The sequence below is a fragment of the Xylocopa sonorina genome, chromosome 12 (genome assembly GCF_050948175.1).
Source record: "Xylocopa sonorina isolate GNS202 chromosome 12, iyXylSono1_principal, whole genome shotgun sequence".
Classification (NCBI taxonomy): Eukaryota; Metazoa; Arthropoda; class Insecta; order Hymenoptera; family Apidae; genus Xylocopa; species Xylocopa sonorina.
The window spans coordinates 3,980,816-4,008,474 of record NC_135204.1 but is presented as its reverse complement, the minus strand read 5'-3'; the positions used below and the strand labels follow the sequence as shown (position 1 = coordinate 4,008,474).

The 27,659-nt window shown below is 32.6% G+C and overlaps 1 protein-coding gene across 1 annotated transcript; it reads right to left on the bottom strand.

Annotated features, from left to right (window-relative positions):
- Window positions 1-463: 463 nt before the first annotated feature.
- On the bottom strand, window positions 464-27,193 carry LOC143429905 (peroxidase). Its single transcript, XM_076905755.1, has 14 exons — window positions 27,135-27,193; window positions 21,279-21,406; window positions 16,085-16,208; window positions 14,882-15,051; window positions 8,453-8,629; window positions 7,266-7,462; window positions 6,649-6,844; window positions 6,251-6,448; window positions 5,620-5,767; window positions 3,554-3,710; window positions 2,836-3,006; window positions 1,460-1,658; window positions 793-898; window positions 464-710 (listed from the first exon to the last, which is right to left on the bottom strand). Exons 2-14 carry the CDS (start codon window positions 21,400-21,402, stop codon window positions 602-604), a joined length of 2,076 nt encoding a protein of 691 aa, XP_076761870.1. The 5' UTR covers window positions 21,403-21,406; window positions 27,135-27,193; the 3' UTR covers window positions 464-601.
- Between the last annotated feature and the right edge of the window lie 466 nt (window positions 27,194-27,659).

Here is a 27,659-nt window from a genome sequence, read left to right as displayed (position 1 = left end):
CAAATAAAAAGAAAGTAACTTTCTTTAGAAGAAACCCATTCTTATCTGATCCTCAAAAATAATTTTTTTAATTTTGCAGGAACGTATGAAACACTGTGAAATTTTGTAACAACAAAATCGAAAACTATATGCACGCAATTATACACAATATTTAAATATAAGTAAGTATAAGTAATAGTAGAATTAAATAATGTATTGTAGTAATTGATGTATTTACTTTTTATTGCCTTCTAAAGTTAAGTGAATTCTTAAACGTTTACGTATCTCATTCTATTCTCATTTGGTCCCAGAGAAAAATGTAGGAAGAACAGCAGTGGCTGCAACTGACACTACGTAAATACGGTAATGATAGGTACATAATACATACATGTGATTCTATTAATAGTATATAATAATGGTAACACTATAGTTAAGAAAAAGCACAATTTTACAAAAAATAATAGATTTAATTAGCAATGCCACGCAGAACAACCTTCACAGCTTTACATTCATCGATAATACTTGATTTGTGGCATCGAAGTTGTATCTAAATGAAATTATCTATAGTATTTGGTAATATAATAACAATATTCCATTGATGTCGTCCTCGCGGGCGTTTCTACTACTTGAAATGGGGGTACGGTGAGTTTCGATGATTCACTTCCGGCGCGTAATCCCTCCACAACGATAGATCGATCGAGGGAATGTCGTCGCAGTCCATAATAGGATTACTGAAATTAATGAAATCTCTTAATCGGATGAAACTGTTTCTAGATTACAAGCTGTATTTTAATGTACGAGCGGAAAGCTTACGTTGCAGATACTTGTTGGAATCCTCTTGGCTGCATTCTTCTGATCTGGTCGCCGTTATCGCATAATAATCTGGCTATACTACTTTTTCGTATCTCGTTTAATTGTTCTGAAAATATTTGCAACAAGATCTCGAGATTAACAGCTTCCTTCATTCTTAGTTTTGTTTTACTTTTTAAATGAGGTGCAATGTATATGATTTTGAAAAGAATAAGTTTTGTACTTCTTTTCCACTTCTCTCTCTCTAAATTTTAAATTCTGAAAATAGCCTAATTTAATCACCCAAAATAAAATAAAAAATGGTACTTAATAATTATTCGCAGCCATTTTATAGCTTAACTTTGTCAAACTTAATTTTCTTTCAAATGAAAAACATTTTTTTAATGTTAATGGACAATTTGGAATAAAATTGTATAAAATACGAGAATATTTAATATTATTTCTAAATAATTTAATATTTCCAAATATTTTAATATCTAATTAACTATAATATATATGTATTTCAAATATGTAATTACTTACTGCAAAACGTGGTACGCGTTACACGGTATTATTAAGATGGTAACCGAGTAACGATTAAGATCAGGTAATTAATTGCTCGGAAAACTGGAGGACATAATCAACTCGAATCTAAGAATGGTGAAATTAATGAGAAAGTGAAACGTTTTACCTATTGTGAACGCTAATTCGCGATCGTCTGTCTCGAACCAGTAGCGATCACCCACACGCGTTCGATAAAATTGCCTAACGAAGATGCACAAGAACGTTGGACCGGTGAGCGTGCCTGGTACAGATCTCTCCAACGATCCTCCAACATGCAAATCGACGTCGTCAGGACTGGCATACAATTGGGCCAATTTTTCCACGTTCTAGAAACGAGATAATATAAATAAGACAATAACGACTCCTTTGTTAACGGTTAACATTTGATGCATAACTGTTACGTGAACGATGGCGTAATAGTGTTTATCGTTTGAAAGAAATTCGTGGAGACCACGTTCGCAGTCTATCGAGATTTTCTTATATAATATTCCATCATAATTTATCACCCATTTCTGCGTAGTTATACAACAGAAATAATCACGCTTCTCGAACTATGAAACGCATTGCAAATAAATGTCTGATCTTTAAAGTCTTACATTTGATCGAATGTGCGGTTTGCACGCTGATCGTCGTTTCGTAGCGATGAAGCAAACGGAAGAAGAAATTTGGTTCTGATTAGGAATTATTGTTAAGCGATACTCGAGCGATTTTCTGCGAAGAGATATACGATGATGAATATTAAAATTCATGAATTAAAATAGTGTCGTACATCTTTCGAGTAGATCTGGTATTTCTGAGACTATCACCATCGCACCCTATTAGGTGCAACCGTGGGAAAATATTCAGAGGAAAGTCAATAATGAAAATCTTAGATTATCATTGAGTGTTAAAAAGAGTCACCTTTCTGAAAGGATCGATGCTCCACAATGAAATTTAATTCCCCTCGCAACATTTGTTCCCAGCCATCGTTACTAATTACCACTTATGTGCAATTGGCGCGCAAAGTGGTTGCAGTTAGAGTTCTTATTAGCGAGCGAAATTAACATTTGAAAAATGTTTGTAGGGAACTCTGTGTACGTCATTTATTAGTCGTAGGGAAAACTCGATGTGACACTTGTTTGAATTTTTAAATATTGCAAGTGCCAGTTCTGTTTGTTTCTAATTTCCTCAAATTGCTTTTATAAGAAACCAATTAGAGATAAAAATTAAGAAATTATTAGCTTGATTTTTTACTGAAGCGACGATGTAATTTCGATTTATCATTAATACCATTTCTTAGCACTGTTGGCAATCATATAAAAAAATTTCAAAATATTTTCTTAGTTCACTTACTACTACCTTTAAAGTTTAAAATATTTTTTAGACGTTTTCAATTGATTATGGAAAATCGAAATGTACGTAATTCATGTAGAAAGTTGAAATAGTTAAAAACAATTTTTCAAATAATTGCACGAGGCAATTATTTGCGATTTCCAATTATTCTTTTGTGGAACGTCTACCTACCGAGGGAGAAATATAATCGGTGAATTCCTGGAAAGTTTTCGCTCTGGGCAAACCGCAATATTCGCGGAACATGTTGTACGACGCGAGTCCGTGATCACGATTCCTTTGAATATCTGTTGCATGAAGATCGCTTCCCAGCGGCTGTCCATTTCTGAATAAATATGACGTGATCTAAAATATGTGAAAATTCTATGGTTTAATTTCGTCACGATTGTATGTCACTTAATTTTCTAATTCCAGAAACTTTTACATATTATTTAGAACCCCGTTGCAGTTCATTTTAAGCGCAGACAATTTTCTAAATTTCGTTAGTCATATTTATACTAATTAAGTATCATTGGAAATATAAGAAAAAAATATAAATAATAGGAGAGTCACTTGTTTGTGATCCATTTTTGAAGTAAATAACGAAAAGTATATCACTTTTCAAGTGATTGACTCGTTTTGTTTAAGTTATAAAGAAAATTTAATCACAGTCAGTCATAAAAGTCTACGCATATACTTTTTCAAATTTCAAATTTTGAAAGAAAAAGCGGGGATACTTCAAATATTTTATAAATATAACTGAATACGAAAGTATAGGCTAAAAAATCCTGTAAAATATTTTTAGAAGAGGATCATTCGTTGAATGCATAAAAGTATATCTGAAAACATGGAACATAACTGTACCAAAATGATCGCATTCGGGGTTTTAAATGATGTTAATCGCTTCCTGTACCTCTTCATCAAAGTATTCATCGCTAGCTTCTTGTGGTTGGTAAGCCAGTCCTCTTGCCAGGTCATCCATGTTGGTGCCCTCTTCAATAACTCCTGGTCGGTTGAAATAATCGCTCAGCCTCAGGGCACTACTCGAATACCGACTCTCGGTCACCAGGCTAAATGGTTAATAAAAGAGCGAATCGTGAAACTTAGATTTAGATATTCCCAACAGGCGACACAGGTTAAGTAATGCCATTTTTAAGTCCTTAACTGGTCGCTAACGATGTAGTTTCATGTCATGTAATGACATTTTTGTAAATTTGTACATTTTGTAAGTTCTATATATTTTTGTAAATTTGTAAATTTTGTAAGTGTGCAAGTTTTGTAAATTTGTAACTTTTGTAAGTTTGTAAGTTTTGTAGATTTGTAAATTTTGTAAGTTTGTAAGTTTTGTAAATTAATTTAATTTAGTATAAATTTTGTGGAAATATTATTATAAGAATAATGTGATAAAACAATATTTTTTGTATTTACTTTTATTTTAACGAAGAACTTCGAAAACTTCAGTTTTGAACTTTTGAAAATTGCAAGCAGTTTTTTAATTTTCTTGCTAAGATTATAAGAATAACCTTTGACACACAGCTTTATTTCATCTCATCAGAATCTAAGATATACATAATAATAAACATTTTATCGTCATATCACAGTACATAATATTAATTAATTTCCAGTAATTCAGGGTAAATCGAATTATCGATTATTAATCTTTTAAATATTTTCTTTACTGTTAATGATTTTCAGAAATATCGAATTCTTAATAAAAAAAACAATTTTGATCAGGTACACTTTCACAATTCGATACAAGTACCTAATGTTAGGTGAATTATTCACTACGAGAGAAACAACGGCAGAAATGTGTCCTTTCAAAGTTGGATACAACTAGATTACGTATGTAACCTATGTAAATAAGAATAGAAAGTAGTATTTCGTAGAGAAATCTAACGGTGTGCATAATTTCTGGATGAAATTATGCGTATCACCTGACATGGCACGGTAATGTCCCTCGAAACGTAGCTCGAAGCATTTCCCGTAATGCAACTCTACTGTTTCCGCCATTCCTTGCACTCGACGCGTAGGTAACGCGACGAGTCAGCCATTCTGACTCATAGAAACGGAACTTCTACGATTTCAGTTTCATCGCAACGCGTAGAAATTATTAGCTAATTAATGTAACCTGTCCAATTAAAATGTGTTCGAATGCAATAGAAATCAGATTATTTTTAATTGATTATTAATAGTTAAAGAAACAATGTTTATTCTTCTGTTTCGTAGTGCGTTTGGAAACATTTCAGGGAATCTATTTTCTGCAGAAAATATTTTATTTGCAAACTTTTTAGCATAAAAATCTCACTTGAAATGCAATTTGTATTGCTGAGGATCAAAGTGTTATTTTTTACAAAACTATGGTTTCTAGATTGATTGTTGTTAACAGATTAATAGTAGAGAGTATAGTTAATAATTAATTAACTAGATTGATTGTAGTTGACAGATTAATATTAGAGAGCATAGTTAATAATTAATTAGAAGACTAATTTTTATCAGTCTGTATCTGGAAAATAAATTATTCATTGTGTTTCCGCATGTCACCAATTATATTCTTTCACAAATAAATTATGGAACTACTATGACATTTCTATTTAAATATTAATAATTTCAAAAAATTGCGTCGTATTTGAAATTACATTAAATGAAGATAAATTTTATTATAGATGTAATGAAGTCATATTAATTACACTTGTTCTGTCTCATTCGCGTTATATCGAGCACCATGTTGCAGAATAAAATTTTACAGGTGCAACAGACTACAAATGTGTTACATTTATTGAATTTAATATAAGAAAAATAAAATAAGAAAACGACGTGAAATGAAAAATTGAAGAATTGTGTTATAGAAGGGCTCTCGTTATTTGTTCCTTGTCATAAAAGCACTATGCTACGGAAGCATTTATCGTCACGTTCCATTTTTTTTAAATAACAAATACTACGCGTGTAACGTGATTAGTATATTTATAATAATATACTTACTTCAGGTAACCAGCGACGAGGGTATGGAAATATCTGAAAGCTCCGTTCGCGTGCTCGTTCAGAGTAGATGGATTCACGCGTGAATCGTAGTCGCTGACGTAGTTCTTGGTATCGTACAAAATTTGATTGCCATATGTTGCCTCCGTGCCTAAAAAGTACAATTCGAGTCAGGAGAATTAAATATTAAAATCACTTAAAGTCGAGAGAAATAAAAGTTAAATCAAGTTGGGTGTCCGTCATTTTCGAATACGCTAAATCGATTTAAATATTGGATTTCGACTTTGAAAGAACTCAGCTTGGAATTAAATTACTAGCAATGTAAAGTGAATTGAAGAAACATATTTGCAACTCGAATGAATAGCGATTTAAGAAATATTACTGTTTGTATAAATAAGTTTTGCGTTAGGCAATATCAAGTATATTTATATATTTATATATTATAATATATTGTGCTATTTATACGATATTTTAAAAAATATATATTTATATATTATAAATATATTAATATACTAATTTATATATTATAAATATATATATTTTAAAATAGCGTATAAACAGCAAAATAGCAATAATTTATATATTTTAAAATGGCGTGGGTAGATGTTATGAATTAATTAGAATACAATTTCACCTAAAAATATTGGCATCCATTCGTAGTAAGAAATGTATTGATGTTCTGCGATTAGAATTCGTCGCGTCTCTTGGAAAATTGTCTCGTCTGTCCAATGGGGATTTAAACGAGCTAAAGCATCCGCGATACGATTATGCTCTCTAAGCAGTACTATTTGCAAAACGGTCAGCTGCGTATTCTGATTGACTCGTGTGTCGCCTGAAATAAGAACAGAAATACCTGCGTCAGAGGTTATTAATACCAAACAAGTGAAACATACGTTAAACATACATGAAACATAAGAATTAAAAATATTAATATGACACCACTCAATAACGAGTAATTGGTACCATTCGATCAAAAGTAAATATTCTTCACAATCTTGCTGTCGTAATGACAATGATTTCGTAAAAACGTACCAGCCACGTAGCAAACTTCAGTCTGGAATCTATTTTCGCAAACACTGCTCTTGTTGGTTGGCGATGGTGGCCACTCTCTGTTGTACCTAACATCCACCCTTAAACGGCCACCAACGCCAGCTCGTAAAGTGGCAGCCATTTCGTTGGTGGATCCATAGACGACAGAGAGATCCAGGAAATGGGTTACAGAAGTCAACTAGAAAACCCACATCTTACAAATTATCATGCAAAGAAGCAAAGAAAAGCAAATTATTGTCAACTATAATAAAACAATTAAAAAGGAAACACAAGTTTCATTAAAAAAATCATTTGTGTCAGTCTTCTTTATACAATTGAAATGAAACTTAAAGTCGTCGACAGAGAAACAGATAAAGTGTTTCTGATAATGATTAATTTTTAATATGTTAATACCAATGTAACACGTGCGAGCGTGATGATAGACGAAGATAATTATAATACTTTCGTATCTGTAGCCACGTGTACGCCTCGCATTCCTCGAAATTCTCATGAGCCGTGCACGTGGTGTCATCGAAGATCGAGGGTTTGACCTTTCTCGATGTGCATTCGCGTTAAGCGTGTTAAGTAACGAAGCCATCGCACGGTAAGGAATAGCAAACCTGTTCTGCTGGTTTGTAACCCGACGAACAGCCACGGTCAATGTCAGTTGTGCCACGAACGAAGTTGAAGCACCTGATGTTGGCCTTGCTGAAGACTGGGTCGTCGATTGGTACGATTATGGGGAAGCATTGACTGTCAAGCAATCGTGGGTCTAACAATTGGCCGTCTCTCGTGCAGCATTGCGTCGAGTGTGGTTCTAATACGAAAACGAGTAAAAAAATTAATGCACGTTGTGTTAATAATTGTGCATGCTTTTTAGTTGTGATAGAATACTTTTCTTTATTCTTTTGGAAAATTGAATGTGTCTTTATTTATATTTAGTAGATTGAATGACAAGAAGAAATTAGAATATTATATTTGTTATTTTTTAGTTGTAATAGAGTACTTTTCTTTATTCTTTTGGAAATTGAATAAATCTTTATTTATATTTAGAAAATTGAATGAAAAGAAGAAATTGGAATATTATATTTGTTATTTTTATAATTTAATTAGAATATTAATTTTGTTGTTTTCAATTTTTCTGCTTCTATAATTTAACATTAATGAAAATAAAAATAATAGCAATAATTAATCTTTTATTTTACTGACTTTGTATAATTTTGTGATATAGTATTTCTTAAAGTAATTATTTGTAATTAAAAGCAATGCGTTTATGTGTGTAAGTAATAATCGAAATATCATAAATTTGATTATTGCTCGCAATTAATTTGGAATTTAAACTTTATATATTATTATAACCACTGAATGGGCAGGTCTCGTGTTACTTAAAATTTTATGAGACTCGAATTTTCTATTTTCTCTATTTTTCCATTTAATATTCTGAAATTGAAAGGTAAACTAACTAATCACTTCCTGGCAGAATTTTCATGCACATTTTTAGATTGTAGAAAACTGGTTAATCGGAACAGTTGAGCCGTAAGTTGCCGGACAACTTGTTTGACGTGTCAATTAAGATAAATACGATATTCAGACGTAAAATTCACCGACCAATAGAACATTGTGAAAATATGTGTTTCAACTATGTTGTGTTTCAACTAAGATTAAGTCGACTAAGTAAAATTACTTTAATTATTACCTTAACGCAATCGACATTCTTATATACGTTACAAAATAACAAAATGTATTTAAAATCTGGACAAACGATTAAAATTGTTTTAAAAAGAAATAAAAAGTAAGATTAGCATACTTGATTGAGTACTTCCAGCGACCAAACCCATATCGTGGGCCATAATTTGCCCCCATTGCATCGCTGCCAGTGTCCATTTTGGGTCCTTTATGTTGACGTCGGGAAACAGTGTATAACTGAGTAACCGAGCGGATGGTAAATTTTCTCCTGTTATCGAAATCGTGGGTGCTCGTATTCCTGTCGAAATGAACGATTCAAATAGTGAATCAAGACAGCGTAAAGCAAATGAAAGTTAGAAATCCGTTCGTTTATCTTATTAGCAAAATTAATGGCCTATTTCATCGAATGAAAGTCCGTTTAGTTCTTAATTGACAGCCGTTTTTATGGTTTCGTGTCCAATTCGTATAAGCATTTCCGTTTCGTGCTTGTCACTCGTATTACATAGACAACAAAACATTCGATTAATTAAAATATCGATGAATTAGAAAAGCATTGTATTTATCTTAGCGATTAATGAGAAAACTTCGATTAATTAATTTTACTTCATATTTCACTTTAATTCTCTTCAATTTGCTTCTTTTTTATTTAAAAATTTCCAGTACGAGTATGTAATAAAAATAAGAGTATAAAGTCATGTCTAATGTAATTTAATTTTAATTGAGAGATTTATAATTATTGTTTTTCAACAATATTCTAGTTCAAATATATTTTTTAATGTAAAAACAGAACAGAATATGGTACAACATAGATATAGAGTGAAATTTATGAGCCATATCGTAACTTTCTTGAGGCATTAATAACAATTAAGGAAATGTCCTAATAGACACTTTGAAGTGGAGCATATTTCTTAATTACATTTAGCAACAGGTGGCGTTACTAATTTTTTCTATTTTTGAAATTTCGATTATTTCGCAACGGATCCTGTCTAACGTGTGGCAATCGTCGCGAAATGTCACGCGTTTGCGTTCTTTTTTCTACGCAAACAGAGATCCTGGAACGCAGCAAAACTTAATTAACCACTTTCCCGCGAGAATCGCGGATTGTGCAAATTTCAATCCATTTGTAGAAAGTCAAACAATTGCAAAACTTGTTCGTCGTGAAATCATTGTCTTGACCGACGTTTATATAATAAAATGGGACACGGTCCATTCGTTATTCTTTCATTGGTATTTCCAATGCGTCACGATTCGATGTTTCCCCACGATTTGATATTTCTTCAGTCATCATCTTAGGATATTAAATGTGTCGTCGTAAAGGTTAATATCATTATCGTACAGAGAATTCTTTACCAATATTACTACTCTGCACGACTAGAATGGTACATTGTAAAGAAATCGAAAGTTTCTTTCTTGATTTCTCACCTTTCCATTCAATAAATTGATGCTTCGTCGTAAAATCTCATTCTGATCAGTCGAGACACTTAAATTCGAATCACTCCAATATAAATCTGATCGTTTGCTTAAAGTTAAATTCCATTTCAAGTTTCTACGCTCGCTTTCATTAGACAAGTCACTTTCCTTGAAGAAATACCACCTCGTAATAGTTTTCATAAATTAAATCATTTTTCTTCGAGTTTCTTGAATTTATTTCTGATAACTTGCAACTACTTTGCCAATGTCAACCAGTTATTATTTACTTGACTTAAAATATCTCTTTAGAACCATTTAACAGTATTTTTTTTACTTAGAAATTCATTTTATATATAAAAAAAGAATAAACTATACGATGACTTTTTAGTTATCAACTAAAAATAACATCAAGACAAGTAATTTGACTTGTGTAATCATAATTTTGAAGTCACGTTTATAGAGTTGAAGTAACTTCGATTTAATTCGATCAAGACTTTAAGACGTATGATTATTTTAACCACAGACGTACAATGACAAACATTAATTACTTTTATTTAAACATAACATGTAACTTTACTACTTTCAGATTTACATATTTGTTACATAAAAGAATAATAGCGTTTCTTGCCAAATGGCAGCATATGTCTTTGATCCTTTCGATACTAGCGCTAACTATTCTCGTCATTCATGTTAAATCTATGGTTCCTACAGTCAACGTCTACATAACGAGTCACCAGCCATTTGTAAGCCAATGTAATTGGAAAATAAAGAATAATTAATCCTCTCCAGTTATCAATTTGAACTATTTTGGAAAAGTTCTAAATACAGAGGGTTACATTAGGTATCTAATTATAAAAAATATATTATATTTGCGATGAAACACTCTAAACATAAAAAGCTCCATCTACACACTCGAACAAAAGGATTAAAAATTACCCAAGTATGTTAGAATTTCATTTCTTCAATAGAAACCTATTTAACCTTGCTCTTCAACTATTTCAGAATTTGCAGTGGTATTCAATTAGTTTATCAATTAATTACTTCAACATTCGAACGAACAAAGAATTGATTGAAATAAGCATACCAGAAAATGTAATTTCTTCAATGACATTCGCAAGTGTTCGACTTTTCTGCGCAAAGAGAAACAAGAAGGAAAGTCACAGAGTGACATTTGCGAGTTGATATTCGTTGATACATGACGACGTTGTAAAGTTTGTAAAGTAGGAGGCAAACTAGTTCCAAACCTAATCTATAAATCACATTTCGAACGTGTCCGCACCGCTGATACTGAAGCAAGTTTCTGTGAAAGTGGATATTTGTTACGGGAGGCATTAACCGTGGAAACAACTGAGTTTTACGACCCCAGTTACAAACCAGTAAACGTGCAAAGGGTATCCATAACGTCGCGCAGTATTTTATCTGTAGAGGTCACAGAGAAACAAATTCTTGATTTTAGAAAATAAAGTAAGTATTATATACAATATGACAATAGAAAAAATAAAATTTCGAACGGTGCTGTGAAGAGCTAATAATACAAAATTCCTTATTTCATTAGCTTTTCATTTGAACTGAACAAGTAGAAATTTGCAAACACAGCTAAAGTAACTTTCCAGCTTTTAAATGGCTTCATTAATAATAAAGAGAAACGGAGTAATACGATTTCTTTGTAGTTATTTTAATTCGTTAATTAATTTAGTCGATGGTATGCAATAATTTCAAGGCAAAAGTAGAAACGGAGTAATAAATCAAATTGTTTTTGATTTTCATCAGTATCATTATACAAGGTACTATACTATTTGCTTGCAACAATGTTTCGCAACAAATTTTGCTGTCAGACCTAGTATTGCATTTTTCTCTCTCTGGCTTACGTCATAACTTTTTCTGAATACGAACGAGTAGTAGATATGTAGTTATCTGAAATCTAGTGATCTGTATCGAAGCAAACGCTTAGTTGCACTTTCCTTATCTGCGTATTCCTAAGTACATGATATTCGAAAATAATTCGCGCTTCTTGGTAACGTAATCTTATAAAAACAAATTGTACAAAATTGAGTACAGATTATCGTGTACGACTACAAATTCTACAATTCTGAAATTTCACAATTTCAGATTTAAAAATTTTATAATTTTCTACTTATAAAATTCCAAACTTTACTATTCCACAATTTCAAATTTTCAATATTCCAAATTTTACAATTCCACAGTTCTAAATATTCAAAATTCCACAATTCTAAATTTTATAATTCCACAATTCTAAATCTTCAAAATTCCACAATTATAAATTTTACAATTCCACAGTTCTAAATATTCAAAATTCCACAATTCTAAATTTTATAATTCCACAATTCTAAATCTTCAAAATTCCACAATTATAAATTTTACAATTCCACAGTTCTAAATTTTCAAAATTCCACAATTCTAAATTTTATAATTCCACAATACTAAATCTTCAAAATTCCACAATTGTAAATTTTACAATTCCACAGTTCTAATTTTACAATTCTACAATCCTAAATTTTACAATTCCACAGTTCTAAATTTTCAAAATTCCACAATTCTAAATTTTTAAAATTCCAAATTATATAATACCACAATTTAAAAATAAAAGCTTTCTAAAGTTACAATCGATATGTAAATTTACCAGCCACAAAAGTCGCAGCAATTTAAGAAAACTGTAATTTTTTCTCCCCTTCATGCTGGAGGGAAGCTGGTATTCGCGATGCGCTATCGTTGTCCCGAGGAAACCACGGATTTTGCACCGCAAGCCATTTAATGCACCCTCGGTGTAGAACAATTCCGTTGAAACTCCGATCTGTTTCATTGCGAGGCGAAGCGGACCGTGACCGTTACGCGGAACTATTTATCGACGGCCATTTCGAAAAAAATGAACGCTGCATGTTGCACGGAATTTGCCTCGACGCGCATTCCCTCCAGTCGTTATCGGAAATCATGGACCACGATATTTCGACCATTTAATCCGCGCGGGCACGTACCATTCGTGGAATTCTGATTTCCTAATGCACATCACTCGATTCATATCGCGCATTTTAGAGTCCTTCATTATCATAAATATTAATTATTGAAACGTTTGTAGCTACAATGTTAAGCACATGTTCCTTTTACAATTTGTTTCATTTCTTCGTCGAATTTTATTAAATCAGCATAAAATATATTTGTAAGTCTAGAATCAACTGTCAACTGTTTGAAAGTGTATGTAAATGTGATGATAAATTATTAAGAATACGATCGCGTTTGTTATTTTTAAAGATGTAGTTGATTTTTAGGTATTTTATGAAAATTTGTTAACAACTCTAAAGCTGCATTTTGTTTCTTGGGTTACTGAAAATATTCTAATGAAAGTACTATTGTTTGTTAAGAAGCTTTTGGTACAGACATTTCACTACTCGAGCATTAAAAATAAATTTATTATCGAATCAAAAACAATATTTTTTATTTTTACATTTATACAAATATTAATTGTTAAATCTTACTTCGTGAAATGAATGTTATTCTGTTGTTTGCTTCGAAATGTTTTACTGTCACTTAAATAAAATTAATTTCACAGATAATTAGCAAGAAACGAAGTTAAACGTTTTAACGTCGCATTAAACACATTTATGTAAATGCGTGCATACGTTAGTGGCAGTTATCGCAGACACAAATTGCATGCACAATGTTTGCAACCATTTGAATACCTGCAACGGTTTACGACAACTGCTAACCGTGAAAAGGCGTTTTATGAATCCCACGCGCTAAACCGTAAGCAAAATATAAGAGAAAGCTTTTAGTTGAACTCGATTTATATAATGCAATGAGCTCGAAAATGCAGCAGAAAAAGGGCTCGAAAAATTTTGCTCGAACATTTTTCACGTTGACGAGCTTTTTGCTCGACGTACTCTACAAGTTTGCCAGGGGAAATCGACCGTCGTCGCCTGGGAAAAAATTCGTTATGGTAGGGAACCGATTGCCATGCATAATTGTCTCTACTGGTTAAACAAAATCTTGACCGATTGCATGCGCCAGAACAAATTAGATCGGGTGGCGAATGGTGAAAGTCGCGATTTATTTTGTATTTATTACGGAAGCAACATTTGTCGACTATAAATTGGATAATAGCGAGAGAAGTCATTAGATAACACGATATGGACCATCGAAAGATACGATTTAAATCCATCTAAGAAATCCTCTGAAACCTCATTCGCTAAGAAAAACTTTATTAAAATGTTTTCTGTTGTTTTATCTTATTGATGTATACTGGGTGTTTGACATTTTTGTCAATGCATCCTATGCATGAAAATAAGACAAATATTTTATATAAAAGTCGACCAGTAAAGCTTTATTACAAAGTTACAATATAGATTGTAACATTTTTTAAAATTGCAACAATTTCTGTTGAATTATGATTATAGGTTTGGATATCTAATAATACTGTATCTGAGAGTTAGACTAATCTGAGTCCATTTTCTTTCCATAATTGAGTTATTTACAGGGTGTCAATTTGAAACTGAGCATCTCAATTATTTCCGCTACTATTAATGGTAGGAAAAATGGCTAAATAGGATTTTAATGGTTTCACAGTGTTTTATCACCATCAGATACGTTTTGAACGTACTTAAACCCTATTCAGTCGTTCTTTCTTACCTTTAATGACAGAGGAAATAATCTAAAATTAACACTCTGTAAATATGTCACCTTACTCCTTTTTCTTTGTTTCATAAAATAGCGGATATAGTAAATAAATATTTTCTATATTTAAAAATAGTTAATTAATTTGTTAAGTTTTTGAATACTCTCAAAATATTTATTTTGCGTGTAATATTGGGTATTATTTGTTATCAAGTAATTTTAATATTTCACAATTTTTAGAAAAATATAAAATCGATTTAATCAAAGTATCATATCTGTTTAATTTATAAATAAAAACATAATTCCAATGAAAGTTAACAATTGCATAGAAAATAGAATAATTTTATTAGTTAATTTGGAAAAATGTTGTCTTCTGTTGAAAAAGCATATTATAAAAAGCTTTAACAATGTTACCAATTATAGAAACATTTTGTTCAAAACTTTGTTTCTTACTATAATAAACAAGTATAAAGTAAGTTATCGAAGCCAAATTGAAAATAATTCGTTCACTTACCGTCTGCATAATTGGACGACAATAATCGTCCGTATCTCGTGTTCACCATACCCCAAGTAGGATTCAGCTGATTGTTGCAAGAGCCATCGTACGTTCGATATCTAGATTTTTGACAGGTACGTGGGGCGTTGACACACAACTCATTTCGAGCAGTAAACACCCATTTGTTTCTAAAACCAAAAATATTAAGAATAAACAACATTTGTAATTGAATACAAAAATAATTGAACCGAATAAGGAAATCGATGGACACTAATCATAAATTAGGTTTTTCTCAGTACTAGGTTGTAAAAATGGAGTTTAAAAATTATGCGATTGTGGTCCAAGGATTGCGTATTCTTTCTGAGGACGTCGAAGAGAAAAAATGCTTAAACTACTCAACATGGTCAGCCATATTTTGCATTTCTTAGCTTTATCTTACATAACGTTTTTATTACATTAATCATCGATTAAATATTGGCGCAGAAATAGTTGAATAATTTGTCAAGTTGTAATTTGGACCACCAATACTTAATTTGCAACATTATTTTATTATTTTCAAAGCTCAGCTTTTCAAAATTTCATCCGTGTCCTGATTTTCATTTAAATTCTCATGTTCTGATTCACGTTATTCTTGTAATACAGATTCTGAGATTAATATACACCCACGTCTATAAGTCACCGGAAGCTTGAATGCTTCGAGCGAAGTTCTTATTAAATTAGTCTTTCAATAAGATCCTAGAAAGATATATAATTTAATGTTCCATGAAACGTGAGTAGCACTACCGACTGATAGCCTGATATTTCATAACTGCAGCGATGAATTTTTCATTACTTTATGTCCACTAAGTGTGTCTGAAGGGTGCATAAATGTATATATCGATCCAGAAACGTCTAATGAATAAGAAATAGTTATATAAATCACATACGATAGTAAACTTTTGCAAATTACAATTTGTAATAACACAGCTGCATGCCACACACGTTCATTAAATTTTTTATAACAAAATACCATTTTCATTTCAATTCTACTGGCTAATAAAAAATGTTATATCCTTACTTGGATTCTCCATTTAAATACACGAAACTACTCTAATTAAAGAATAAAAATCATTCATAAATACTATCTATTACTTTAAAGTTAAATCCATTTTATTGTTCTTCTTTTTTTTTCATTAAAAAATTACTTACACTAAAAGTAAAAAGTCATTAAAAAGTACTTACACACTACTTGGGAAATAGGTCGAAAGAGCAGTATGTAATGGCAGCGAGGAGAACGGTTGGTACACCTGTCCAAAGCTATAGGAGGTCTCTGATCCCTCCAAGTCCGATAAATTCTCCTTGTTCTCTGAAAGAAGAACGATTTAACGATTACAAACCGTATTGGCCAATATACTGTAACGCACGATATATGTACAGATCCTCCGATACCTTACCAAACGCAATACAATTGAATTTCTAATTAATTTCTCGGTGCGTTGCGTCAAGCATAACTGCATCAGATCGCCTCGATACCGTGAGAGCTGAAAATTTTCTGCGCACATCGATTGCACGGATTTCCCCAGTTTCGATACGAGATAAAACGAGACACACGAATATCGGTATAGTTCAGACGACGCGGTAACGATCCCGTAACACATTCTATGCTAACTGACTCATTGATGACCTATTATAATGCATTAGCGGAAGCGAAACTTTCAGCAGGGAAACAAAGCATTCTCTGACTCAGAGCTTTGGTAAGACAGGTATAAAAGGTCAAAATGTAAGGCATGACCCAGTATAACACCATTTTTCTGCTGTTTTTTTCATCCTTATTAACCTTTAACGCTTTGCTTAGAATATGTTTCTACTACATTTACAATAACTTCCAATGCATTTGGTATAAATAGTGTTTCTACAAGAAGTAAACGAGAATTATTGCTTTTTTTTGTAGACAATCAATTCTATGGTCGTGAATATGTTTCTTGTGTGTGTAATGACTTTTTTGAACTAATAATTATCATTTATTTTGTGCGTGTGGGCGTGAGGCATCTGGAAAACATCTTGCATATATGTATATTCGATGTAGTTCAATCTTAATAAATCGTATTGTGACATAATTGACAACTGGTGGCGTGAAATTTAGAAATAGAGCAGTCTGAAAGTTCTGCTAAAGGTAACTTCCGGGTCTAATTGGACATTCTATTTTTAGTTCGATTCCTTTCACTTTTAGCATGTAAAACAGAGTCTTTTGTATCAAAAATGTTACTGGTTACGGGAGTACAGAACTATCGCCAAATCATGAGTAGCTTCTATAAATGCAAGTTACTGGGTGCAAAATAATTAACATGTATTTATTATCAATAGAATAAATACATTTGGTGCAATTAAAATATTGGGTATTTATATTTACAAACTTTGTAATATTGGATTTTATATTGTATCTTTCTTCGTAAGAAAGAGAATTTCTAATTTATTTTACTCTCAATTATTATATCCCCATACGTATAACATGAAAAAATAAAGTTAATATTTTTCGTCAAACATTACATAGAAAATTGTGTTTAAACAAAGATTTCAATTTTACTTTTAAATGCATGTTTCTTAAACCATTAAGGAAAATATTGAAAAGGAAATAAAATAAGAGATGGAATCGGTACCCAATTTATCATAAAGTATACTAAGTGTATGTAGGAGCCGCCAACACCGAGTTTCTAAGCATCCAGGTGTTTGAAAAGCACATTCGAAGTATCCCTAAATGTCAAACGTTATATCAGATTCAATGAATCAGCGAAATATGTATGGCGTGCACATTAAGTCCACAACCGTCCATTCCATAAACTAAAAAATAAAATAACTCTATCCCAAAAGTATAAAAGTAATTAGCCTATGCCCTAAAGAAAATAGAACCCACCACAAACGATAATTTTAAAATATATATTACGATACAACTGTTAATATTATTCATACAAATGAGCAAAATATCCCAAAAGTATAAAAGTAATTGACCTGTGCCCTAAAAAACATAGAACCCACCACAAACGATATTCTTAAAATATATATTATGATACAACTGCTAGTATTATTCATACAAATGAGCAAAATATCCCAAAAGTATAAAAGTAATTAACCTATGGCCTAAAGAAAATAGAATCCACCACAAACGACATTCTTAAAATATATATTACGATACAACTGTTAATATTATTCATACAAATGAGCAAAATAAAATAATGTGACACATATTAATCACAATTAAATTACGATCCTCTTCAGTGGCCATTTCCACATACATCCAAGAACATGTTCCAATTCAATCACGCGTCTCGATCCATTCGCCGGTTTCCCAACTCGATTACCCGGAACTGTGGCAGTCGGTGCGTAACTGCGATCATTCTAATCAAGAGTGGAGCGAATGTGTATCGTTTAATGCCAGTCGGTTGCATTGTGCTCCCTCTGCTTCGACAGAAGGACATTAGTCGCTCCCACGATGAAGATAGCGCACCAATAAGATATGCATCCGAAGATGTTCATCTAAAAGTGAAGTTATGTACACGCATCCCATGGGTAAAAAGTTTGCTACACGCTCGTATCATCGAATCAAACCTACATCCACCAGACTACACATAAATGATCGCAGAAATTCAATGGCTCTGTAATAGATCGTGAAACACGTACGTTCGTTTACACCAGGGGCTCTCAATCATTTTTATGCCGACGATGCATTCGAGATTACAAAATAATAGAGGCAAGTGCATTCAAAATTACAAATAATAACGGCTAGCGCATTTAAAATTGCAAATAATAATGGCGAGTGCATTCGAGGTTGCAAAAAATAGTGACGAGCGTATTTAAGATTTGAAATAACAATGGCGAACGCATTCAGGATTGCAAAAAATAGAGGCAAGTGCATTCAAAATTACAAATAATAACGGCTAGCGCATTTAAAATTGCAAATAATAATGGCGAGCACATTCGAGAGTGTAAAAAATAGTGACGAGCGTATTCAAGACTTGAAATAACAATGGCGAACGCATTCAGGATTGCAAAAAAATAGAGGCAAGTGCATTCAAAATTACAAATAATAACGGCTAGCGCGTTTAAAATTGCAGATAATAATGGCGAGCACATTCGAGGTTGCAAAAAATAGTGATGAGCGCATTCAAGATTTGAAATAATAATGGTAAAGGCATTCAGGATTGCAAAAACTAGAGGCAAGTGCATTCAAAATTACAAATAATAACGGCTAGCGCGTTTAAAATTGCAGATAATAATGGCGAGCACATTCGAGGTTGCAAAAAATAGTGATGAGCGCATTCAAGATTTGAAATAATAATGGTAAAGGCATTCAGGATTGCAAAAAATAGTAGCGAGAGTACGCAATGATAACTAATATAATGGAGACGTTGATTTCGTTATTTTAACACTTTGGCGTATGTAAATAACTTCGAGGGCGCATGTGCGCCCTCAGACGCAAGCTTGAGAACCCCTGGCTCGCACAGCCGGATACCTTTCACTGCTTTCAGTCGGAACGATAAATGCTACAGCAACGAGACAGATCTTATCGATGCGACCGCGGGCCAACTCTGTAAATGAACGGACCTAGTCAGCTGCGCGCGCTGATTATAGGGCGTTTGGTCTACTCTTGGCTGAATTTGAATTTCAATCAGCAAAGGGGAGTATCGCCTTGGAGCGTGGCCAAATTGCTCGCGCGCCAGTATTTAGAGAGGTCGCTGTTGCGGAAGTTACGCGGACGCCACGTGCCCTACGACCGATTTGGTAAACAGCGATTCGATTTCTGCTTAATGATTTAGTGGAAGCTTTTAAGGGGTTCGATTCGCACTGGGAGGGAAATATTTGAGTAGCTAAAATGTTTCTCTTGAAATGTTAGAATAATTCAGATGCAGTAGATTCTCTCTGTAATGCGAGTTCGTAGAATCCGAATAAAGATATTGTGACTACTGTTAAGTTACTCGAATTGAAGTGATTTGAAGTAGAATAAGATGAATATGTCTTTTGTAGCAATGCAAATTTTATTTTAATCTTATCAGGCATTGCTTTGATAAAATTTGACATTTTTTAACAAAAATAACTAATGTAATTTATTTTAAACCCGTTCTCTAGATACTCTTATTAAATAGTGAAAATTTCTAAATCTTTCGAGATACCTACACTAATAAAAGTGGCAGAAGTATCTTAAGCCTTTTAAACTAGTATATATATAACCACCATTTGTCAAAACATCATCGATCCACAGCAGCCATGTTTCTATAACACATTGCGCTCGTAGAAACGTCCCTGAAAAAGCCAGGACAAAAATCCCGATACGTCACGGCGCATGCAAACAGTTCCTATCTCGCCGACTATTTCTTACGAGTATTAACTCCCACTTGTTGCACAAGGAGACTCGTTGCTCCAGTTTCTTTCGCTTCGTGCCACCTGCCCCTTACTTCGATTATTAACGCTTTAACCGCCATTCGAGAAAGCGAAAGGGGTACAAAAGCAAACCGTTCAACGCCTCGAAGAAACGCAAGCAACCACTTTTGTTCTGTTACTTTGTTTTCTCTCGTTTTTCTGCTATATTGCTGTCCCTTATCGCGATCGATCGCCATTAGAGAAAGGGTAAGCCAGGGGGATAAAAACTCGCGCAGCACTGTAAAGCATACGGATGTGCTACTTGTTAATGCCGTTTGTAATGGTTTCCTAATGCCTCTGTTTGAGAATGTAGAATAGAGGAAGTGGAAACACCTGGTGCTCTGTTTAATTCTATGAACGTGGGTGTTCGCGTGCTTTTGTGCTTCTGTATTTGGTCTCTGTTGGAGGTGTTTTAAGCTCCGTTTCCATAGACCAGGAATCATGAATAATGTAGCTAATTACTAGAAATGCGTGCAGCTTCTGTATTGATTAATTATTCGACGGCTATTCGAGGTGGAAATTTGGAAACATGGAAAATTTCTTCAGATGTTATACGAAAACTTACTGTATATTATTTTTAATGTAAAATTCATTAGTACTGAATTTAAGAAACAATAATTCGCTGCCTGATTTGCATTAAATGATTTTGCTTTGAAAGTAAAGATAGTGCTCTGTTGAAAATACCTAGCGTTATGAAGTAAACGTGATCAGTTTCTTTTAACGTTGTGGCAATTATAAAAATTCTTGTTCGACGAATTCTTGATCTGAAATATTTGAAAGTAAAACGCCATGACATTTTGTCGTGATTAATATCAAAGTTGTAACAGAAAAACAGGTTCAGAATTCTAAATTGCACACGTTTTGCAACTAAGATACATACAATTTTAGATTGCAGTGTAACAGTACAAGTAAAACTGTTAATTAGAGTCTCGTATCAAAAAGTATGCAAATAACATTTTAATTTTGTTGCTACTTCTTAATTCTGAATTTCATTTATTAATTTTAAGTTTAATTCAATTCGTACTTGCGCTTTTCGACGACTTCTCATCTTCGGATGAAATATTGTTGCTATTCACTATGGTCGCATCTTTCATTAGAAACGCGACGACGAACGTTATTGCAATCCATCGGTCTGTTCGTCTCTTCATGTTGCTGAAACATAAATCGCAACCAAATCAATAAATTGCAACGTTAAACGAATTTCAATAAAAAATATCAAAACGCCATGATATTTTGCATTACAATTTTTGCGTGAACAAAATATGGCACATGCGACAATGGCAAATGAAATTTATTCGCAAATAAAATATGTGGTGGCACATATAATTTATTTGTACAAAAAATAGATGTACAATAATGTTAAGTGACTTCACAGTACAATATTTAATTTTCCAATAAATCTTAATGAATTTACATGTGAAAAACTAACGTATTAACTATTTTAAAAATTCATAAAATATTATATTTATGTTAAGAAACAACATATACTCTAATAAATTACTTATTGTCAAAGTAGTTTATTTATCGAATGATTTTTAAATAATACAAAAAAATATTATAATGGAATTATATCTAATTAATTCACATTATAATTAAACAAATTATATCTCCACAAATTTTCTGTATTCTATGTAAACTACATTTTATTAACAAATTTTGACTGTTTCTTCAGGCCACAAATGAGTATAACGAATATTTCTCATTATTTTGCACATTCTTGAATGTATTATTTTGCAAATTTAATTGGCTCACGTTAAATCTATATTTCTCACAGATTCTAAAAGTGGACGCACAATTTTTGTATTATAATTTATTGTTATAACGGTTTGATACTTTATCGATGATTCTATAGTGACGAGATACGTCTGATCATAAACGGAGTAATCTACTGGCAGTGCAGTCTGACATATGGCTACAAACATATCACTTGTGATCTTGCAGTTGTACATGCGTCTTAAAACTTTTGTAACAAATCATTATATACACGTATAATGCACAAATTATGAATTTATAGTATAATTTATTACCTGAATTTATCAAATTTTAACAATAATGCATTATAAAATCGATATTTAAATTTATATGAAAGTTGAACTTTTTTATATCAATTTATTCTTTTTCATCGTGCAAAATTTTGACAAAATTATTCGATATTTACTTGATCGAGATATAATAAAATTTATTAAATTTAAACAAAGCACTTTGTCTTGAAACATAATAAACTGTTGATATATGTAGAAAGAAGAAAGTGACAAAGTGGTACACGGTTTTAATTTAATGGTATTTAGAACGTGTTTAGTTAATCAGAAGAAAAGTAAATTCGATCATGTGGAAACTGTAGTATCATACTACTTTCCCTTGGTTTTTTCTTGAATTTCGTATGCAAGGTACGGTGGTGCATGACAAGGAAATTGTGCAGCTCTGTAGAGACATAAAACACCATCGTGAAACTGTTTTTGTATAAATATTCTAGTAAATTTAGTGTTTCGCAATAAAAGCATATACTTCATTATATAGTTTTCATACAAATTTAATATATTTAGTTTTACGAAATTAAAGCACATACTTTAATAAACGAATAAATGTCGTTACATCGGGAAAAATCCATTGAAAATAATGTTTATTTAATAAAATAATCCTTATTTGATATAATTCTAATAAAAAATGAATTAATTTCTAAGAGCTTCGTAAGTGTTTCGAAATTTGAATAACATTTGTCTTGGAAAAAATTAATGAGAACAGTAGAAAAGAAAAAGAGAGAATAAATATTGCATAATGTTCAAGTTCTTAGCAAATCGAAATCGTAATCGCAGAGAAACGAAATATGCTCGGCGAATGGGAACAGCGATTGATATTACGTTCTTACTTTCATGCTGGATATTTTACGACAAGATCAAAGTTACGTAGACCAACGATTTGGTGCTAACCACGTGCGAGAAACTTGGTAAATGCAATCGAAATGGCACGTGCAAGACTCTACGATCGCTTTCCGGTTGCATGTCACGAACTTCTTTCGATAACGTCTGCACGTAGCTGAATAAAAAGCTGCGTATCTAACGAAACCATTGGGTTCACCTGCACTTTCCAAAGAGAAATCCAAAGCGAAAATGTGATGCATGGTACGTTGACTAATCGTAGTCATTTTTAACTAATATTTTCGATATAAGAATAACAGATTTTTCTTGATTTATTCAATTCTCTATAGATCTAATAATATTGCGATACTCCATCCACTTTGAATTTCATATCAATCAAAAATGAATTCCATTTAGAAGAACACCTTTTCTGAGAGTCATTTTAGTCTCGATGCTATATAGATGTTTCTTAGTTACTTCGATATTCATCAGAGAGACAACAGTAGTTACAATCTCCCACAAGTCCTTTTTTCCACCTTTTAAGTCCTAAATAAGAAATTATAATTACCTTATATTATATTACCTATAATTTAATTAAATTATAATGCTAATTTTTCTTTAATATTTGTATGTCTCACAACGAAGTATAAGTCTGTCAGATAACTTTATTCTGATAATTTTCACTATATAACCTAAAAATGAAAACCTAATCGAATCTAAAAATGAAAAATTTCTCCTTCCATTTTCTTAGATATAGAAATATACAAAAAGCAATATGTATCAATGATTTCGTTCTACATATAATATTTAATATGTATTTTATATACGTGTGTAATTTATGTCACAGGAAACCATTCGTTTGCAACCCTGTTTTGTGTAAATGAACGCAAACTATTTTCTATTTATCTATTTTTAAAATTACTTCGTTAAGAAAATAATAAAAGAAAGAAATTATATAATTAAATTATTGTTCACATTTACACAGTAAATAATTTTTTAGTACAAATATTCTGTATTTTTTAAACAGTTCCATATTTTTAAATTATTGTTTCTCGCACAAGCAGTTCGATTCACATCTGCAAAATAAATAAGTTTTTAATACAAATATTCTGTATTTTTTAAAAATTTCCATTGTTATGCGATCAATTTGCTGGTTATTTAAATTATTTAATATTTCCACTGTTATATCATCTTTCTTATCTTCAAGTTAAGTACATTAGTCGTATCGATAGTTAAAAGTACCTCGTAGCAATTTTTACTACAGGAATTCCTTGCTTTTTCCTAACATGTCCCATATTCGGCAACGCTACATCGAAGTGAAACCTGTTCTCCATTCATGGGATTCAATCATTCGGTTTTTTTTGCGATTGATTTCGCGCGTGATTAATGAAACTGAAAGTCAAGTGACAGAATAATTGGAAGGAGGCAATTTACACGCGATATCTTGCGGTAGTCGAGTTGCGAGCCTGTTCATCACATCTCTGGCAAAGGAATTCTGATCAATTTGCTCGCTAAGACATCAAGACTACCGAGAGGCATGTGCTATCTTGATAAATAAATGGCAATAAAGAACGCAATTAAAACGCCACAAAGATAGGTCAAAATGGCGCCTCTTATCTCGCTTCTACCTTTATGAAACGAATCAAGATGGTGATTTGAAATTGTTTAGTACTTACTTTTTTATAACTGCGAGTATGAAAAATCATCAAATTCAAAATCACAATGTTTTAATCTGTATAACTAGACATATATAGTGTAGTACGTGGTTCCAATTATAATGTTCAGGATAATGTTTATGTATAGATCATTCTGCCTCAATTTTTTACCAATACTATTCTTTTCAAAAACCAAACACGAGTGTTTCTCAAATTCAGATTAAACTAGAACTGAAAATTTGCCCTCTTGGAAAAGATTTTCTCGTTGTCGTCGTGTGGACTGATTTAAACGCACCCTTGAGTCTCGTTTTATGTCATCCACCTAAGAGCAATAGGCGAAGCCATAAAGCAGACCCCAAGCGTCTGCTGCAGTAGTTGAAAACGAAAAATCCATAAGCATGTTGTTCAAGGTTTCATTTTATAAAGTCAGTGCTTAAAATGGCAAACCATTGTAAGAATATCTAAATACTTACTATTATACTACGAAGTATGCAGAATCTTTTGAAGTTAAGTAATCATTTTTGTAGTATATGCAAAATCTTCTAAAGTTAAGTAATAATTTATTATGAACGCATATAAATGTTTTCTGCAATACACGTACAGCATAATTGTATAAAACACATTACTTGGAAAAAATACAAATAGTTTTGTGTGTACAGTAGACTTACTGTATAACGTAGTTAATAGATATATCACGCTCTATATAAATCGTGGTGTACGAGAATTTTTCTCACATGACGCATACTCATATCGCTATATTAAAAAGTGGTAGCATAAAAAATGAAAAAAGTCGATAATGACGAAGAAAACAATGCAATGCTTCATTGCAGTAAGTTTAATATTTACTATTAAAAAAATTGTGTTATGAAAATGGTAATCGCGATATCTTAACTGTGTTATAAGAATTCGTGTTACACAAGAATTTGCTATATCTATATCGCTATATTGAAACTGGTTGCGTTTTAATTAAAAGAGAGGAAAAGAATGTAATACTCAACTATAACAAATTAATTTTGCGTTATACGAAAACAGCAATTTCAATATCTCTTTAAATCCACAATATATGCTAATTTTCCAATTTTAATAAAAATAGCCCAGACCAAACGAGCAGAACGTTCATTCTAAAAACGATCAGAAAAACAGACAGCCATTAAACCGATTGTAACATCGTTTAACTTGAATAAAAGAGCGTCGCGCGACAGGAACGATTCCCAAGTCAAAGAAGCGAAGAAGAATGCGCTTTCTTCTCCTGATTTTTCACGCGGAACTCCGCCACGTGTTTCCACGCGTTAATTAAGAGCGCGGTAATTATACAGGCACAGCGGGTGTAATTACTCGATTACACAAACCGGCTACGACTCGAGCGAAGGTTACGCGAGTTTAACGGCCATTACGGGGGTGTTCAGCCAATCGAAATCACGGTTCACGACGTGGCAACGTCCGTCGAACGTTCAAACGTTCGTCGAGTCCGTCGATTCGACTCGTTCAAATTTTCGCGTCGACGATTAACGCAATCGTGAAACGAATCGCGAAGATGAGATAAAAAAGTCGATCGTTGATTCATTGTTCGCATTCTATGGTATTTGTGCGTTTTATCGATATTCCCAGAGGATGTCTGGAAGGCGATCATCGATTGCTTCTTCTTTAACGGCTACGTGGACCCAAAGTGAACCATCCAAGGAAGAGAAACATTTTCTAAAGGCGTATATTGTGAATAGGAAAATGTATACTGTCGATTCGTCGATGAAAGTAGGGAGAAATTGAAAAGAGTCCTTTGAAATTGAGTACTCTGCATACTGGGTGGGTCTAGCGAATGGAGCAGGCTGTGGAGTTCGTGTTTGGTGAGGAATGGAAAGAATTGCTCTTGGAAAGAATTGCTCTTGGACGTAATTTATAAATTATTAGGGTTGGAAACGATTGTGATGTTAGTTTTGGTTATTAAATGATTGGAAGATCTGAAATAATTTTGAAATTGTTGGGAATGAAATAGGTTTGTGGTTTATATCCATTTAAAATGTTTACCATTGATTAATGAAATAAAATGCATATCCATAAAGTTAAATTCTACTGCAAAATTTGTGTTTTCTTCTTTTAGGCAAAAATGCTTACTTGATTAAATAACAGCTATAAATTATGTAGAAAATTCTAAGAAATAAGTCTCTATAAGGAGTTGCAAGCGAGTTATTTTGACTACTTTGGTAGTTTTAAGAATCAGAAAAAAAAAATCGTTGAGCGCAAAGGATTAAAACCTAACAGTTTGATTCTCAAGTAAGAAAATGAAATTCGACAAGTACAAATAACCGTTCAACCCTGCAATCTATACAAGAAAAGAAACGTGACTATCTCGAAAAGATTTATTGTATCACCCACGAACAAACGATATTTTCGCCACTGAATGGCGGCAGTCGGTGGCAATCGGTGCTAGTCAGCAACTGCAGTGCGACCGTCGCATTATGCAAGCACCGAACAAGAAAACTGACAATGTTTTTTCCACCTGATTGCCGATCAACTGAAACACCGTGTAACTCGCTTGGGGCGAGCCTCGTTTTCATCTATCCGCGTCCCTCAACCATTGACATTCCAAGAAACGTCACTGACGAGGTCCTGCGAGGGGCGCAGGGGAACGCCCTGATCGATTTCTGCAACGACGAACGATCTAATCACGCGAGTTTTTCGCGATGAATCGTTAACTGACACTAAAGTTCTGGAACGTTGTCGGTTTTTGCGGTTGCATTTGAGGTTTGTAAATTGTATAACCCGTTCGAATATGGAGTAATGGTGCATAATTGAAGAATTGAGAGTTGGCGACTTTTTAGCGTTTCTATTAATTAGCCCTTTGCACTCGAGGGCTTCGAAGCAGAGCCAGTTAAAATTTATCTTAAAACTCGAATGTTC